The sequence below is a fragment of the Talpa europaea genome (assembly GCF_964194135.1).
Source record: "Talpa europaea genome assembly, chromosome: 4".
Lineage (NCBI taxonomy): Eukaryota > Metazoa > Chordata > Mammalia > Eulipotyphla > Talpidae > Talpa > Talpa europaea.
This window is the reverse complement of record NC_140070.1, coordinates 105,693,330-105,711,432: the sequence shown is the minus strand read 5'-3', so window position 1 is coordinate 105,711,432 and position 18,103 is coordinate 105,693,330. Positions and strand designations below refer to the sequence as shown.

Genomic DNA, 18,103 nt, shown 5'->3' with positions numbered 1-18,103 from the left:
CTGAGGGAGCAGTGGGCAAAACAGGAGAGGTTTGCTGCACCATATATGGGTTAGTTCCCTGGCTGGGCATTGGATTCAGGCCACAGTGGTGACAGACCTGAGACTTAACCCTTAGGTCACCAGGGAGGCCCCCAAATCACCATTTTTCATCTTAACTTGAAATAAACCATATGGGGGCCTCACTAGTGGCCCAGGGGTTAAAGACACAGCACTATCAAGTTATCACCAGCCACTGTAACATGAGTTCAATCCCCAGCCAGGGGACTCACATGGTGCAACAAACCTCTCCTGTCTCTCCCGCTGCTCCCCACTGCAGTATATTTCAGTAGATCTGTCTGTTCTGCTTCCCACTCTGTCTCGGGTGAATCCTCTCACCCCCCACACCTCTCGCCTACACTCCTGTTCTTGTATGCATAAATAAATAAATCTTTAAAAAGAAAGAAACCATATGGATTGAAGATCTTCTCATACACACATTCTTTTTAGTATGCTGTTGAATGTCAAAATAACATTGCAAAAACAGTGCGCATAATGATTCCATATTTGTTTTAAAGTCTTCTGTTTATACTAGAATGTGCTCAGGAAAAAGATCAAATAATTAGGGTTACCATCATGTCAATTTGCGAAGGACAAGTCTTGTTCTAATACTGAAAATCCTATATCCTGGAAAACTCCTTACTCCTGGACAAACTGGAATGGCTAGTAACTAAAAAGTAAAGCATACCAAATTACTGATAGTAGTTACCTCTGATAGTGAGAATGGGTTATAAAAACAAAATTTTCACTTTTTTATTTGTACATTTCTATGTTGTTTGGATATATACTTTTTTACAATTAGCTTTTATTACTGTTTTTTTTTTAATAAAAAACAAGTTAAAGTGAACCTCTTTTAAAAATAGAATAGCATTCCTGGGGAGGGGGATTTATAATCCTATGTTGAGATAGGTCTAGATTAGTTCATCCCCTTTTAGCATCTGATAATACTGTAAATACATAAGTATTTAGTTGTCCCTTGGTAAGAGAATCCAGTTTAGGAACTGTCCCATAGATGAGAAATCCCTAACCCAGAGGTACATTTCAATATCATTGAACTGCTATTATGTTTGTGTAAAGTACTTTTACATTTGGTTCACATTTGATATGAATGAGTAGCTGAAAGAGTAAATGTTCTTTGTATCAGTGAATATAAAAGTCCTCATTTACATATATATGTTTTTCATATCTGGGGAGAGATTTTCAGTTTCTTCTGAGGAGAATGTTGATGGTGGAAGAAAGATTGGTATCTTTGAATCTTTTTTTTCTTTGAATCTTTTTGATGGAAGCAAAACTTTCCTTCAGAACTGCTCTTACTTTAATTAATTTCATGAATATTTGAGTGCCCAATAGGTTGCCAGCAGACCAGGTGAACATAGTAGACACCTGTGCCTGGCTCCTAGAGCTTAGAAATTATGAGGATGACAAATACTGGTAAAATAGATTGACAAATACGGGGTATCCAAATGTAATAAATACCTCTTAGAAAGAAGGGTGCTGCAACAAAAGAGGGAAACAATTTAGAACAACTGGTCAAAGAAGGCCTCTTTTAAAAAGTGAAACTTCAGTTATAACTTAAGTATTGCTAGACATCAACCTAAATGTTGATAGACTTCAGCCAAAGAATTTATATTAGGAATAAGCTATGTGGACTGTTGTGATTAGAAACCACTTTCATGAATACTGTGTTGGAGGATGAGAGCTTCAGAGATGCTAAATGTTTTGTTTTAAATGTTACAGGAAGTCCCTGGAGGGCTTTAAGCGGGGCTGTGACATCCATTTTATATTTTAGAGGTCACTGTGTGTATGTTATTGTAGTCCTTGAGTCTCATTATCAACATCTTTTAAAAAATGTTTCTAATGATATATCATTGACTGAAAGTTCCAATAATTTTTAAGTTCAGTCTTCACTGCTTCATTATAACACATTTACATTCAATAAACTGTGCATATCTAATATGTAAAATTGTGTGAATATTGACATATGTATATATATAGTAAAATGGTTTTTAAAGGTAAAAAAATTGAGGTCACTTTGGCACTGTTTTGGGAATTCATACTTTTTCTAAGTGTGTGTTGTTTCAATTTTGAAGAAATTATACATACTGTATTTTTTATTTAAATAAGGCAAATGTTCTTTGTAAATAGGTGATTACAGTTTGGTTTGGTTTGTGGTAGTTCTGTGGTAAAATGTTAAGGTAGTGGTAGGAGAAAGGACCTTGAGCTTCCTTATCATTCTTTGCCACACCTTTAGAAAAGACTAGTAGATGCATTGTGGAACTGACTCAGTTACTCTAGGTCCTAGTCAGTTCCTGAATTATAAGCTTCCAGGCACAAAGAGATATGTAGAATTACATATATTCTAGAAAATGTACAATATGAAAGAAGATAGAAAGATAACTATCTTTGTGTGAATAAAAGGTAGTGTTAAGATGGGAAAAAGGTAATAATGAGATGGAGATAAGAATTCTCAGCAAATTTCAGCAACATGAGTGACTTGCTTGTTGTCCTATGTATAACTGGTTCTCCCTTTTACCTACTTGTCTGTCCCTCTGCTTGTAAACATAGTGAACTGTTAAAGTCAACTATAGATTTTATGAGTAAAATAGTATTAGAATTTGAGTTTTTTAGTTCATTCTTGTTTGGGGCATATATTGGACATATTTTAAAGATTCGCACTAGAATATAATTGACTGTATCCTCCTGTGGATATGTGTGTTCATTAACCATGCTATACAAAAAAATGTATATGTCTCAAAAGTAAATGATAGTGGAAGTTAGATACAAAGTAACATTGGTACAAAATAACATTTTGATATTTAGCAAAGATTTTTCTCACCTTGGGCAGTTTTTGATAGAAAAGTATAGGTTAGTAGTATTATAAGTTAGCAAATATCATAATACATATTCTTCTGCAATACAATTAAAAAATTAATGTCTGTTTTAACAGGCCAATAGCAGGATATGCTAACCTGTGTCCAAATATGATCTCTACCCAGCCTCAGGAGTTTATTGGAATGCTGTCCACAGTGAAACATGAAATTATTCATGCCTTGGTAAAGTTTCCTGTTAACTGCTATTCATTCCTTTCATGACTTGATTTTCTGCTTATTATGTTTTCATCTTGATGTTTGTACTATTATTTTAAGATTATATGGATTTTTAGGTTCTTGTTCACTATATATATTGTGTACTTGGAATACTAGATAAGCCTTCAAGAATGTGAATGCTTAGAAAATTTTAAGGTTGGTAGGGTGAAAAAAATGTATATTTAGATTATTTCAAACAGTGAGGCAAATCATGTTATATTAAGGTTTACATAATTCAGTGAATTGTATATGAAAAATGATTTTCTTAGCTGACTTCATTATGTATCCTTTGTATTTTAAGAGGTTAAAAAAGAAATATAGAAATAAAACAATAATCTGGATTCCATTAATCATTTTGGCAAGCCTTGAATGAACAGGCTACAGTTATGTAATCAAAGACATTTGACAGGGCCTCCCCGGTGGCGCAGCGGTTGAGCGCTGGGTTGCGAAGCTGCCCGCAGCCTCTGCAGCACTGGTTCGGTCCCCGGCTGCTCCCTGGCCACCGGAGGAGGGTCCCACATGGTGCGCAGACCTCTCCTGCCGCCCACTGCTCCCCTCAGCAGTGTACTTCGGTCCTTCTGCCTGCTCTGCTCCCCCCTCTGGCTCTGGTGGGTTCTCTCACCCTCCCGGGCTTCTGACTGTGCCCAGTGCTTGTATAAATAATAAACAAACAAATAAATAAAATTTTTTAAAAAAAAGACATTTGACAAAGAAATTGATTAAGTGATCATTAATGATTATTTGTTAGTTTGATAAACTATAGCTTTCATTCTTACTATACTATGCTAAATATTTCATTCTTACTATACTTAATGTATAAAACATGTATAGTTACAAAGTGCTCTGTTATAGTAGATTAAAAAAGAAATCTCACTTATGAAAGAATTATCAGAGGTTTTGCATTATCCTCTCCAGATGCATCTATGTTGTTGCAAATGGCAAGAGTTCATCCCTTTTTATATCTGGGTAGTATTCCTGTATGTGCGTATCTATACCATGTTTGTCTGATCTAGTCCTCTGTTCTTGGGCATTTAGGCAGTTTCCATAACTTAGCTATTGTAAGTAGGGCTACAGTGAACATAGAAGTACCTATTTCCCTTCAAATTAGTGTTTTTGCATTGTTCAGGTAGATATGAAGAACTGAGTTTTAGTGAGAACTCTTAGGAACATTCTTTTTTTTTAAGAACTGGGGTACAGGCCAGATGTGCGGGAGGATGAGAGGATCCACCAGAGACAGAACAGGGTACAGAACAGGCAGACGGACAGAAATACACTGCTGAGGGGAGCAGCAGGCGAGACAGGAGAGGTCTGCTGCACCATGTGGGTATCTCTGCGGCTGGCCAGGATCGAACCCCATGCTGCAGAGGCTGCAGACAGCTTCACAGCGCAGCACTCAACCGCCTGCACCACCAGGGGAGGCATCTGAGGAGCATTCTTTTTTTTTTTTTTTTTAATGTGTTTTTTTTAAAAGATTTATTTATTTAAGCATACAAGAACTGGGGTACAGGCTAGACATGCTGGGGGTAAGAGGATTCACCAGAGACAGATTCTTGATAATCTACCCCCTACTCTAAACTGCATTGCTACTTTTTCTTAATAGTAGCTTTGCCTGGATACAGTTGTAGAATTCAGTACATTCATATGAAGAGGATCAAATGTGAAAACACATTCTTAAATATATTGTCTGTGTCATCACCAAAGAATGTCTTTGTTAACCATTATTTTTGATTTCCTCACAATTATCTCAAGTTACTGGAATTTAAAATTCATTAATATGAAACTCTTCATTATTGTCCAATTCTATTATAAGAGAAAATCCTGTAGGATTATTTGCATGTTGCTTTTATATGATAATACCAATGTTCTTTTTTGATAATGGCATGTTTTGATGTTGTAATCAGACTTGATGTTTTTCACTCTGAGGCATTTTGAACTTTTTCATACAGGGTTTCTCTGCTGGGCTATTTGCATTCTACCATGATAAAGATGGAAATCCTCTAACTTCAAGATTTCCAGATGGTCTTCCACCTTTTAATAATAGGTATTTGATTTTTTTTTTTGTTCGTGTTTAAATTATAGTTTAAATTATAGTTCTTGTTAAATTATAGGCTAATCTAATAGGATTGTAGTTTAACAAAGATAGGATGTAAGAGGATGTTTAACTATAGATGAAGTAATTGATATGCAAGAAGCTTAAGTGACAGGTCAAAGAGCCAGGATTTTCTTGCCAGGCAGGGCTTTTCCACACCACATTGCAACTTCAGTTCCTTTATTGTATAGTCAGGGTGTGAAAAAATGTGGCTTGATTATATTTTGGGTTTATTAATAATTATTGCCTGTAAATGGCAATATTTTCATGTTAACTGATTTAGTTAGCGCAGCATATTAGCAGTCATCTAGAGGTTTAGAGCCTAAAATAAATTATATTAAGAAATACTAAAAGAGGGCCTCCCCGGTGGCGCAGCGGTTGAGCGCCGGGTTGCGAAGCTGCCCGCAGCTTCTGCAGCACCGGTTCGATCCCCGGCAGCTGAATGAGGGTTCCACATGGCGTGCAGACCTCTCCTGCCGCCCGCTGCTCCCCTCAGCAGTGTTCTTTGCTCCTTCTGCCTGTTCTGCTCCCTGCTCTGGTGAATTCTCTTACCCTCCCGCGCGCTTCTGACTGTACCCAGTGCTTGTATGTATGCATAAATAAATAAATAAATAAAGCTTTTTTTAAAAAAAGAAATACTAAAGGAATTTATGGAGAATTTTGTATAGAATACCATTCAAAGAACTGTAGCCAACCATTTGCATGTATTTGTATTAAATATTATCTAAAAGACATGTAAAACTATACATGGGATTTTTGTTATTAACAGCCAAAAATTAGAAACCGCCCAAAAATTTGTCAATAGTAGAAGGAGTAAAAAATGATACAGTCTTATAATTGAAAGCTAACAAACACTGCAAAAAACACACTGTTGGGCCTCCCCGGTGGCGCAGCGGTTGAGCGCTGGGTTGCGAAGCTGCCCGCGGCCTCTGCGGCGCCGGTTCGATCCCCGGCTGCTCCCCGGCCACGGAGGAGGGTCCCACATGGCGTGCAGACCGCTCCTGCCGCCCGCTGCTCCCCTCAGCAGTGTACTTCAGTCCTTCTGCCTGCTCTGCTCCCCGCTCTGGCTCTGGTGAATTCTCTCACCCTCCCGCGCTTCTGACTGTATCCAGTGCATGTATAAACAAAACAAACAAACAAACCAGCAAACAAATAAATAAAGCATGCCTCTATTTAAAAAAAAAAAAAAAAACACTGTTGGTACATGTAATAATGTGTGTGAATATCACAGATAAAATGTTGAGCAAAAGAAGTCAGTATTATTTGTATTGGGTTAAAAAAAAGACAACAGCGGCAGCACTCCGTTTGCCCACCTGTGACTATGCAGGTGCTTCTTTCACCAACTCTCTCTCAGCAGGGCAGCAGCCTCCCTGCCTGCCCGGGACCTGTACCATGCCAGGACTTCTCTTCACTGACCTCCGTCAGCGGAGGCAGCTCTCCTCAGGGCCGCCTACCTGCAACCATGCAGGCCTCTCTAAGCAAACCTGTCCTTTCGGGGCAGCTCTTCCTGCCTGCTTGTGTCTATGCAAGTGTCTTTTACTGTCCTATCCCTTTTTTAATAAACCTACTCTTTAAATATTTAAAAAAAAAAAAAAAGACAACAGCAGAGACAGATTGGTGTTTTACTTGCAGAGGGCAGGCTGTCAAATATCACAAAGATTGAGTACACATTGGGAAGGAGCATGAGGACATCTTCCAGGGGTGCTGGCACTGTTCTGTGTCTTTATCAGAGTAGTTTTTAAGGATATAGAATAAAGTTAGTCAATCCTTACACTTAAGACTTGTTTACTTTATGTATATTTTACTTAGTTACAAAGATCTCTATTAAAATAGCTAGAATTAAATCATTATTAAAGCAGATAATACTTCTTCATATCTTTTAGAGTATGTGTGAAAAAATGAAATTCTAATGTAGAAATAGATGTTTTCATTACTAGATTATGTTTGGTGGTGTGGGAGAAGTCTGGCATTTCCTAACAATTATGGTCTTTGTGGAAAAACTTATAGTGATATAGGCATCATCTACATAGTGATGTAGATAAAGAGGAAAGATATACCCAGATACAAGAACCATTGGTAAGCTGATATATTGTTCTACTTTCTTACATTGAGGGTATTCATCCATAGTAGGAAATCTCACAATATAATTGGTGATCTTAGGGGTATAAGAAATTCAGTTATTAGACATACAGAGTTGGACTTAGCCCTAATGTAATTACTTAGAGTAATGGTTAATTTTGAAGTGTGAAGTATGAGTAGTGAGGAGATACTGGAGTGTTTAATAAGGTACAGCTATTTATTTTTTTGTTGACTTTGTTCACTATTACATTTTAAAAAAAAAAGATTTATTTATTTATTTATACAAGCACTGGGTACAGTCAAAAGTGAGGGAGGGAGCCAGAGCAGGGGACAGAACAGGCAGATCGACAGAATCCACTGCTGAGGGGAGCAGTGGGCTCGGCAGGAGAGGTGTGTCGTGCCATGTGGGACCCTCGCCGGTGGCCAGGGATCGAACCGGCACTGCCAAGGCTGCGGGCAGCTTCACAGTCCAGCGCTCAACTGCTGCGCCAACAGGGGAGGCCCTGTTTACTATTACATTTAAACATTCATTTGCAATGGAAAAAAGATGAAAAGAATTAAAAATACCCTCTCTAAAGCTTGGGTAGATAAACAAATATATGATAGAACAGTAGCATCTTAGTGATGAATATTGGTATATAGAAGTTCATTGTATAATTCTGTCAGCATTTTGTATGTTTAAAATTTTCACTAAATAATTGTAGGATCTCTTTATATTTTGTTGGTGAAAATGAGAGTTACATAGGGTTAATGATAGGATTACCTAGAGAAAAATCAGAGAAAATTATTTAGGTTATAGAGAGAATTCAAAACTGTTCTCCAAAGATCTATGAGTGATTTTGTATCACTTTACCAATACTGGATATTATAAATTCTCTTTAGGCCAATCTGATGGGTAAAAGATGGTAATTCATTGTATTTTCAATACTACTAGTAAGGTTTTAATCACATGTATTTTCTTTTTATGCTATTTGTTTTATTTGTCTAATGTTGAGGTTATTTTTTCCCTCTATTCACTTTGTAAGAGATCTTTATAAATAAAGGATATTCTTTTTCATGTTTATTGAAAATATTTTCTCTTTTAGTTATCTTTTTATTTCATTGATTATATTTTTGCCATATAGAAATTTTTTTTTAAGATTTATTTATTCATGCATACAAGAGCTGGGGTAACAGGCCAGAGGTGCAGGGGGTGAGAGGATTCACCAGAGACAGAGTGGGGAACAGAACGGGTAGACTGACTGAAATATACTGCTGAGGGTAGCAGTGGGCAAGGCAGGAGAAGTCTGCTGTGCCATATGAGTTGCTGGCAGAGTCAGCAGATTGCTCCATAGTGTTGTGCTTAACCCCTTGCACCACAAGGGAGGCCCCATATAGAAATATTTTTAAATTTCATATTATTAATCTATTTTTCCTTTATTGTTTAAGAACGTTCCTACCCTCCAAAGATTATAAAAATATTATCCTGATTTTTTTCTAGTGAATTATTTGATATTTTTAGTTTCATAGACAACTAAACCATTCAGAATTTATTTTTGCTTCATGTGTTTTGGAGTTCTTTTGTAAAACATTTGTGTTTATAATTGTTATATATTCTTGGAATTACTCATCAATATAAAATGTTGGTCTGTCATTAGTACCAATTATTGTCTTAAGGTCTATTTTGTCTGGTTAAAGCATAGCCATCCAGCTCTTTTTAATATTCTTTGCATAGCATATCATTTTAATCAATTTACTACATTCAACCTATGTGTGTCCTTGAGTCTGATCTGTGTCTTTTTTGTGGATATGTAATTGGATCATATATTTTTTAAATGCATTCTGCAATCCATTATGCCCTCTGGTTTTTCCAGGATTGTGGGCTGTTGGTTTTCAAATTACTTCATCTCTGTTTTTCTTCATCTGCAGAATATCGATGATAATCTTATAAAGTTGTTGAAAATATTAAATGAAAACATACTATCAAGTTCTTTGGGTGGGCTTAGTAAATAATAAAATCAAATATTTTTATTTCAATATTTGTATTATAAATACTTTTACATTTAAAGCGGTGGTGAATTAGTAAAAATGACTTTTTATTCTTTAATTGCAGTCTTGGATTATATCAGTGGAGTGATAAAGTAGTTCGAAAGGTAGAAAGATTATGGAATGTTCGAAATAATAAAATAGTGCCTCACACTGTGTACCTCCTAGTAACACCTCGTGTTGTGGTAAGTGTTGCTGAATCTCTTCATGTCTCATAAACCATTTGCTCTTTTCCTTCATTATTGTCCTTTCTTGTTTTTTAAAAAAGATTTAAATAAACTTTTTAAAAAATAATCTTTTTTTAAAGATATATTTAAAAGATTTATTTATGTACACAAGAACTGGGGTATAGGCCAGAGGTGAGGGGAGCGGGGTGTGGTGGATAAGAGGATTTACCAGAGACAGAGTGGGGACCAGAACAGGCAGATCTGCTGAAATACACTGCTAAGGGGAGCAGTGGGCAAGACAGGAGAGGTCTAATGTGCCATGTGGGTCAGCTCCCTGGACAGGGATTAAACTCGTGCCACAGTGGCTGACAATAGCTTGACTTTACCCCCAGTGCCACCAAGGAGGACCAAAGTCCACTTATTTAAAGTAACACAGGGATGTTACTCTCATCCAAGATAGTCCTCAAGAAAACATCCAGAATAAAATTTGACCAGATATCTGGCCATTGTGGCCCAGCCAAATTGACACATAAAATTAACTATCACAGGGTTTCTTTCAATACCTTACTTATTTGACATTTATTTAATGACAGAAACCTGTTCTGCTCTCCCCATTCCCTGATAACACACAGCTCTCTCTGCTTTCTGAATTTTTGCATTGCTCTTGGGATATTTCCCATCCCTAGACATCTACTGGAAAAATAGATAAAATCAAATGAGCAAAATTTCATTCTAATAAACAATTTTTTTCTTACAAAAATCTATATCCATAATAAGGACATTTTATAACTGACTTAAAATTATTGACATGAAATTTACAAAGTACAATCATACTAATCCATAACTTTTTTGAATTATATGTGACTTAAAGTCAAATTTTCAGAGCAGGAAAAAAAAAATAAGTGAAATATTAATTTACAAGCAAAGAAGAGTGTGACAGCTTCAAAATATTTTAGTTATATTTAACACTTAGGAATTTTCTCTTTTCTCACCAAAATAATTCTTTAATGTCTACTTTATTATAATATATTCAGTGTGATAAAAAGTTTGCTGTTGTCTTATTGTACTTTTGTTGGGTTTATTTATTTATTTATTTATTTATTTATTTATTTATTTATTTACACAAGCACTGGGTACAGTCGGAAGTGCAGGAGGGTGAGAGGGTTCATCAGAGCCAGAGTTGGGAGCAGAACAGGCAGACTGACGAAGTACACTGCTGAGGGGAGCAGTGGGCGAGGCAGGAAAGGTCTGTCGTGCCATGTGGGACCCTTGCCGGTGGCCAGGGATCAAATCGGTGCTGCAGAGGCTGTGGGCAGCTTCTCAGCCCAGCACTCAACTGCTGCGCCACCGGGGAGGCCCTGGGTTTATATTTTTTTGTCATTTTTAGGATGAAGCCCGAAAACACTTTAACTGCCCAATTCTGGAGGGAATGGAACTTGAAAATCAAGGTGGTATGGGCACTGAACTCAACCACTGGGAAAAGCGGTTATTAGAGGTGAGTTTATTTTAAAATTTTATTGAACATAATTTTTCTTTTTTTTAGAAGATTTATTTATGCATACAAGAGCTGGAGTGTAGGCCAGAGGTGCGGGGAGTGAGAGGATTTACCACAGACAGAGTGAGAAGCAGAACAGACAGATCTACTGAAATACACTGCTGAGGGGAGCAGTGGGTGAGACAGGAGAGGTCTTGCTACACCATGTGGGTCAGCTCCCTGGCCTGGGATTGAACTCCTATTGCAGTGGCTGCTGATAGCTTCATAGTGCTGACGCTTAAACCCTTGTGCCACCAGGGAGGCCCCACCTGAACATAATTTTTCTTTGATAAAAGCAATTCTTACTCATAAAAGTTTTTCAATGCAATAATATGTTATAAAGTAAAAAGTTAAAAAAATCTCATTTCAATTATCTAGCTCCACTTCTGAAATGTAACCATTTTTAATTTTTATATGACCTTCCAGAAATGGTATATATATTAGAATATGTATATATGGCAAAATACATTTAATACTGTGGGAGCTAGGTGTAACACTCAGCCTAGAGTTGAAAATCCATACATAACTTTTGACTGCCCCAAAATTTGATTACTAATAGCCTGTTGCTATTAGGTTTAAAAACCCAACCATTGATATGGTTGATTAACACACATTTTGTATGTTATGAGGCTTTTATGCTGTATTCTTACAATAAACTGGAAAATAGAAAATGATATAAAAATATCATAAGACATACTACATTTACAGCATTTATCGATACCAAAAGTTTATGTCATCTGTTATAAGAAATCCATGTATAATTGACCCATGCAGTTCAAACCTGTGCTGCTATAATGTCAGTTGTTGGTTTGTTTTTTAATGGGTTCATACTTTCATACACTTTTTCACTTAACGATGTATCTTTGACATCTTTCCAAGGCAGTAATGGTACCTCTGTCATAATGCAGTATGTGTTCTTCTGAAAAATCTTTCTTTAAAATTGTGTGGGAGGAAAAAAAAAAAAAAAAGAAAAAAAAAAGAAAATTGTGTGGGAGGGGCCTCCCTGGTGGCGCAGCGGTTGAGCGCTGGGTTGCGAAGCTGCCCGCAGCCTCTGTGGCGCCGGTTCGATCCCCGGCTGTTCCCCGGCCACCGGAGGAGGGTCTCCCCGGCCACCGGAGGAGGGTCCCACATGGCGCGCAGACCTCTCCTGCCGCCCGCTGCTCCCCTCAGCAGTGTACTTCGGTCCTTCTGCCTGCTCTGCTCCCCGCTCTGGCTCTGGTGAATTCTCTCACCCTCCCGCGCTTCTGACTATACCCAGTGCATGTATAAACAAAAAACAAAAACAAAATAAAATAAATAAGTAAAACATGCCTCTATAAATAAATAAATAAATGAAAATTAAAAAATAAATAAATAAAATTGTGTGGGAAAAATAAATACCAGCGCACTAACAAAACCAATAAGTAACAAAGTACAAGTTCAGTTTAAAATGTTATTCAATAAAAAAACTGCTATATTTAGTATTTCTTTACCCTAAGCAACAACAAAAAACATTGGCGGCTGGAGAGGAATATGTAAATCTGCATAAGGAATGAGAGTGAAATATACAAAGATTAGAGAGAACCATGCAATAAGCACTTCCACTTACTGTACTGAACTAATGGGGAAAACATGGAGTGAATTGGCATCGTGTGATTAGCATTCTTCTCTTGACTGTACTTAACTGTCTTACTGTACTTTATAGTTAGCAATTATGATCCATTACACAAATTATTAAAATTCAGGGGAAAATCATTCTGAACAAATTTAATTTCACATTATACTGATGTCATTTCTTTATTTACCAGTCTCTCACATGAGCTCATTTATATTACAAAAACATGCACTTTGGCAGAAAAGACGTTATATTTTTTTGTTTGTTTGTTTTTTTATTTATTTTTTATTTATTTATTTATTTTTAATTTTCTAGAGGCATGTCTTATTTATTTATTTATTACTTGTTTGTTTGGTTTATACATGCACTGGGTACAGTCAGAAGCGCGGGAGGGTGAGAGAATTCACCAGAGCCAGAGCGGGGAGCAGAGCAGGCAGAAGGACCGAAGTACACTGCTGAGGGGAGCAGCGGGCGGCAGGAGAGGTCTGCTCGCCATGTGGGACCCTCCTCCGGTGGCCGGGGAGCAGCTGGGGATCGAACCGGCTGCAGAGGCTGCAGGCAGCTTCGCAACCCAGCGCTCAACCGCTGCGCCACCGGGGAGGCCCTGTTTGTTTGTTTTTTTTAAAGATTTATTTATGCATACAAGAGCTTGGGTACAGGGCAGAGATGTGGGGGGGGTGAGAGGATTCACCAGACAGAGTGGGAAACAGAACAGGCACACTGACTGAAATACACTGCTGAGGGGAGCAGCGGGCAAGACAGGAGAGGTCTGCCTCACCATGTGGTTTCTCCCTGGCCCACCATAGATCAAACTCATGCTGCAGATGCTGCGGATTACTTCATAGTGCAGTGTTCAACCCTCTGCACCCCCTGGGAGCATGACTATTTATATTTAGATCTGCTAGTTTTCTAACAGCTGCATAGTATTATTTGGTTGTAACTTAACAACCCTGTATTAATGAGTAGCTATGTCTTAATTTTTTATTTAAAAAATATTATGATGAAAAAATTCATCTTTCTTTTTTTTAAATATTTATTTATTTATTTATACAAGCACTGGGTACAGTCAGAGCGTGGGAAGGTGAGAGAATTCACCAGAGCCAGAGCAGGGGGCAGAACAGGCAGACTGACTAAATACACTGCTGAGGGGAGCAGCGGGTGCGGCAGGAGAGGTCTGTGTGCCATGTGGGACCCTCGTCGGCAGCCGGGGATCGAACCAGCGCTGCAGAGGCTGCGGGTAGCTTCTCAGCCTAGCGCTCAACTGCTGCGCCACCGGGGAGGCCCTGATATCTGCAGTGGTTTCCAAAAGTGGTGTTCGAGTGGGTGTTCTTAGCTTCAATTAAGCAGTCAAACTCATCACACCCAAATAAGGCCACATTAAATTAACTTACACTTAGAAAGATACCAGAAAGAAAAGTGCAGCAGGCAGAGACAGGTATTCCCCTTGTGCTTTCCTTAACCTCTCATGTGTGCCTCTTACCCTCTCTCTCTAGCTGCTATACAGGAGTTCAAGACCACAACAGATGGGTACAAGAATCAACCTGGCTGAGAAATACCATGTCCCAAATGTGATCAAATACCTTTTTTTAGACAGGTCCATATGTATAATTTCCATATTCCTGTAAGGATATACCCAAAAGAGTCACTGCACACCGAGTAGTTTCAAACTGTGACTTAGCAACAGGTGAACATGTTCATTTACAGTAATTTCAAGTCAAGAGTCACATCAGGAGGTCTTTTTTTCCTTAAGTACTGTTACCTGGTAACAATGGTTGACATCTTTATTAGGCTTCCAGGGGAACAGAACTAGAAAGGTAACTTATGGTGGTGATATTTGCTTACACAGAAAGAGAAAAGGTAAATCCCCAGAAGTAAAATTCTGGATCAAAGGGTATACACACTTAATTATGGAGGACACAGTCTAAAAGCAGACATGTGGAGAGAAACAAAAAAGATTTTTTTTTTATATACAGCGAGTGAAGTAAAGAGAGAATGGAGAGGGAGGAAAAAAGGAAAAAAAATATTGACTGGCACATGGTCAGATGCTATCTGTGCTACCAGATATCCTCCACTAAGCAGAGACCAGGATCCAGGCTGAAGCCACACATTACCAGATGGTGGCTTCTCTACTGACACCCCACCTCACAAGCAGTTCAGTTGCCTGCACCAGCCCCACACCTATCTCCCCTCAGGCCCAGCATAATATATCAGGGGGTGGAGTCTGGAACATCACCCACTGACACTGGGAGTTGTATTTTTTATTTTTCTTACCTCCAGCAATTTCATTGAATCCTCCTTCCTCTGATAACAACTCTATGTCCTGGAACAATTTTTTTTTTAAGGATGGCATTAAGGTACTTGAGATGACCATCCATTGTTCAGCATAAAGATTTGAAGAATAATTAGAGCTGCCCAAACACGGACTGTGCTTCCTTAAAAGGCAGCAAATTAGGTAACCTCCTGGTAGGAATTTTATGTGATGAATTTAAAAATGGGGTAGATAGTAGACTTTGGTGGTATTTTAGTCCCTTTATCCAAATTATTTAATCTTATGTTTCTATCATACTTGTTTTGTAAAATTAGTATATATTTCTGTGGTTACCAAGATGTATGAGAGCATTTTCTATTTAATTCAGTCTAGTATTGAAACAACAAACCCAGGGGACGCAGATTGACCCAGCTGGTGGCTCCTTAACTGCACTTAAGAATGTAGAACACAACCCAAAAGCAGACACTTGGAGATTTATTTACATTATGAGTAAGAAAAGTGAAAACTGAGTGAGAGAGACACAGAATAGAGTGGCACTTGGTCAGATGCCATCTATCCTGCATTAGTGTCTGCTGAGCGGAGACCATGTGGCAAGTTGGTGGCTTCCCCATAGATACCTCTTCTCACGAGCGGCTTAGCTGCCAAAGCTCTAGCAATTTAACTGCCAATAGCCTTAACGGCGTTTTAACTACCCAAAAGCCCTAGCAGTTGAACTGCCAAGATCTCCGCTCCACTTCTGTTTTTTATCAACCCCCAGTCAGGGGTGGGGTCAGGAAAACTCCACCTTCTACCACTGAGTTGGTTAGGAGTGCTATCAACTGGCTTGGAGGTTGCTCCTCACCATTCCTCTTATACAAATGGCTTTAGTATTACCTGTCTCGCTCCCCTCAGAATTACCTGGCCATTTGTCTCAGCTACTCAAATTTGTATTGTCTAGAGGGTGTAATACTTTATAAAAATTTTTGTTTCCTATATATGTATCTTCATTTTCAGCAGAGTTCTAAATGTCAGTTTTTTACCGTTTCAGTAGAGAGTTGTGTCAATGTATACATTTGAGGCAGAAAATACATTTCACTTTAATGTCTTATCGTTTTAAAAAAAGAGGCTTAGTTTGTTTATCATTTTTTTTAACATTTGTGAATTTTAATGACATACAAATAAAAGATAGAGCAGTTGCTACTCTAATAGAAAAACTTGTTTATAATGAAAGGGAATGAATGTTCTAGTTAATTGAATACTCTATTTAGCTGAGATATACCACACAACATAGACAATTTCAGAATCTTTAAATCATAAATCTCTTGTTCACTGAAGTATGTATCTCTGTGTTCATTTGGGCACAATCTACCTGATCTTTGATGTCCAAGAGTTAGTTGTTCTTGTTTCTCCCCAAGCAATAGGACACTCCACTGGTTAACCTACATGATCCTCTGGGAAAGGAAGCAAGGAATTTCCTCTGATGCCTTCTTGGATTCACTTTCTGCTAGTTACCATATTTAAATAAATTATTTTGCCAGGTTTTCACACTTCAAACACTTTAAATATGCATCAAAAGAATAACAAATTAGGCCAACAGACATATGAAAAATGTTCAACATCACTTGTAATCAGGGAAATGCAAATCAAAACTACCATGAGATACCATCTCACACCAGTGAGAATGGCACATATTAAAAAAACTAGCAACAACAAATGTTGGCGAGGGTGTGGAGAAAAAGGAACTCTTCTGCACTGTTGGTGGGAGTGCAAACTGGTCCAACCACTATGGAGAGCTGTGTGGAGATTTCTGGACCTACTAAACATAGAGCTTCCATATGAACCAGCAATTCCACTCCTAGGTATTTACCCAAAGGACACAGAAACATCAATTCCAAAGAACACCCGCACCCCTATGTTTATAGCAGCACTGTTTACAATAACTAAGCTTTGGAAACAACCCAAATGCCCAAAAATAGATGACTGGATCAAGAAGATGTGGTACATATATACCATGGAATATTACTCAGCATTCAAAAAAGATAAACACATGCAATTTGCAGCAACATGGATGGCGCTGGAAGGGATCATGCTCAGCGAAATAAGCCAAAAAGAAAAAGAAAAATACCGGATGGTCTCACTCATAGCAGGAATCTAGAAAACTTAAATAAGGGACCAGGAAAATGAATATAAGAAAGTGAAAATCAAAATCAACAAAAAACTATGAACCAGAGACACTTTTTGGGGGGTGGGGGGCGGGAGGGGAAGGATTGGGGTCAGAATGGGGCGTTTGCAATTATATGGGGGAATATAAAAATAAAATTTAATATTTAAAAAAAAAAAAAGAATAACAAATTATTGGGAGTTGCAACTAGTCCAGTCTAACAATTAAAATCTGTTGGTGATTTTCAGAATGAAGCAATGACTGGCTCTCACACCCAGAACCGAGTCCTCTCTCGAATCACTCTGGCATTAATGGAGGACACTGGGTAAGATAGCTGTGAGATTATATTGTTTATTAAGATGAAATGAATATTAAGATTTAATGGATATTAACTTAAGAAAATACTGATACTTTATATTAAAGTAAAATATATTCTTTGAATTTTGTGCATTTATCCATTACCTTACCATCTTCATTTATATAATAAATGTTTGGGTCTCTGGGGTATATAATAAACAGGACCAAATCCCTGGCATTATGAGATTTATTTTCTAATAAGTAGAAACCATGCTACTATCAATTTTAATTAAAAATGTGTTGTGATGTTTATATTCCTGGTTTTTAAAGCAGTAGAAATTTCTGGTAAAGCAGTAGGAAAACTGTAAGTCACTCAAATAGGTATTATTTTACTTGTTGGCTCCAGAGCCCTCTGTGTGGCAAGATGTGCCAGGCAGATCCTAAATCTTGGCCTCTGTCAATTTTTTAAGGAGCACCACTTCCTTTTTTTTTTTTTAAAGATTTATTTTTATTTATGCATGCATGCAAGAGCTGCAGTATAGGCCAGAGGTGCAGGGAGGTGGTGAGAGGATTCATCAGAGACAGAGTGGAGAGCATAAAAGGCAGACTGACTGAAATATACTGCTGAGGGGAGCAATGGGCGAGACAGGAGAGGTCTGCTGCGCCATGATGGGTTAGCTCCCTGGCCTGATAGTTTCATAGTGCTGAGACCTTTGCACCACCAGGGAGGCCCAGCACCACTTCCTTTAAGGGAGAATGGTTTTGAGAGACCACAATCTGAACACTG

General features: G+C 38.0%; 1 protein-coding gene across 2 annotated transcripts in view; it reads left to right on the top strand.

Moving 5' to 3' along the window:
• The window catches only part of LMLN (leishmanolysin like peptidase), a gene marked incomplete at both ends in the record, with an annotated part of 50,695 nt that overhangs the window by 11,618 nt on the left and 20,974 nt on the right, over window positions 1–18,103 (top strand). For both annotated transcript variants that reach the window (XM_084232049.1, XM_084232050.1), the window contains 5 exons: window positions 2,984–3,089; window positions 5,069–5,163; window positions 9,383–9,500; window positions 10,870–10,977; window positions 17,268–17,344. In XM_084232049.1, coding sequence (XP_084088175.1) covers window positions 2,984–3,089; window positions 5,069–5,163; window positions 9,383–9,500; window positions 10,870–10,977; window positions 17,268–17,344 — 504 coding nt within the window. The remainder of the gene's footprint in view (window positions 1–2,983; window positions 3,090–5,068; window positions 5,164–9,382; window positions 9,501–10,869; window positions 10,978–17,267; window positions 17,345–18,103) is intronic.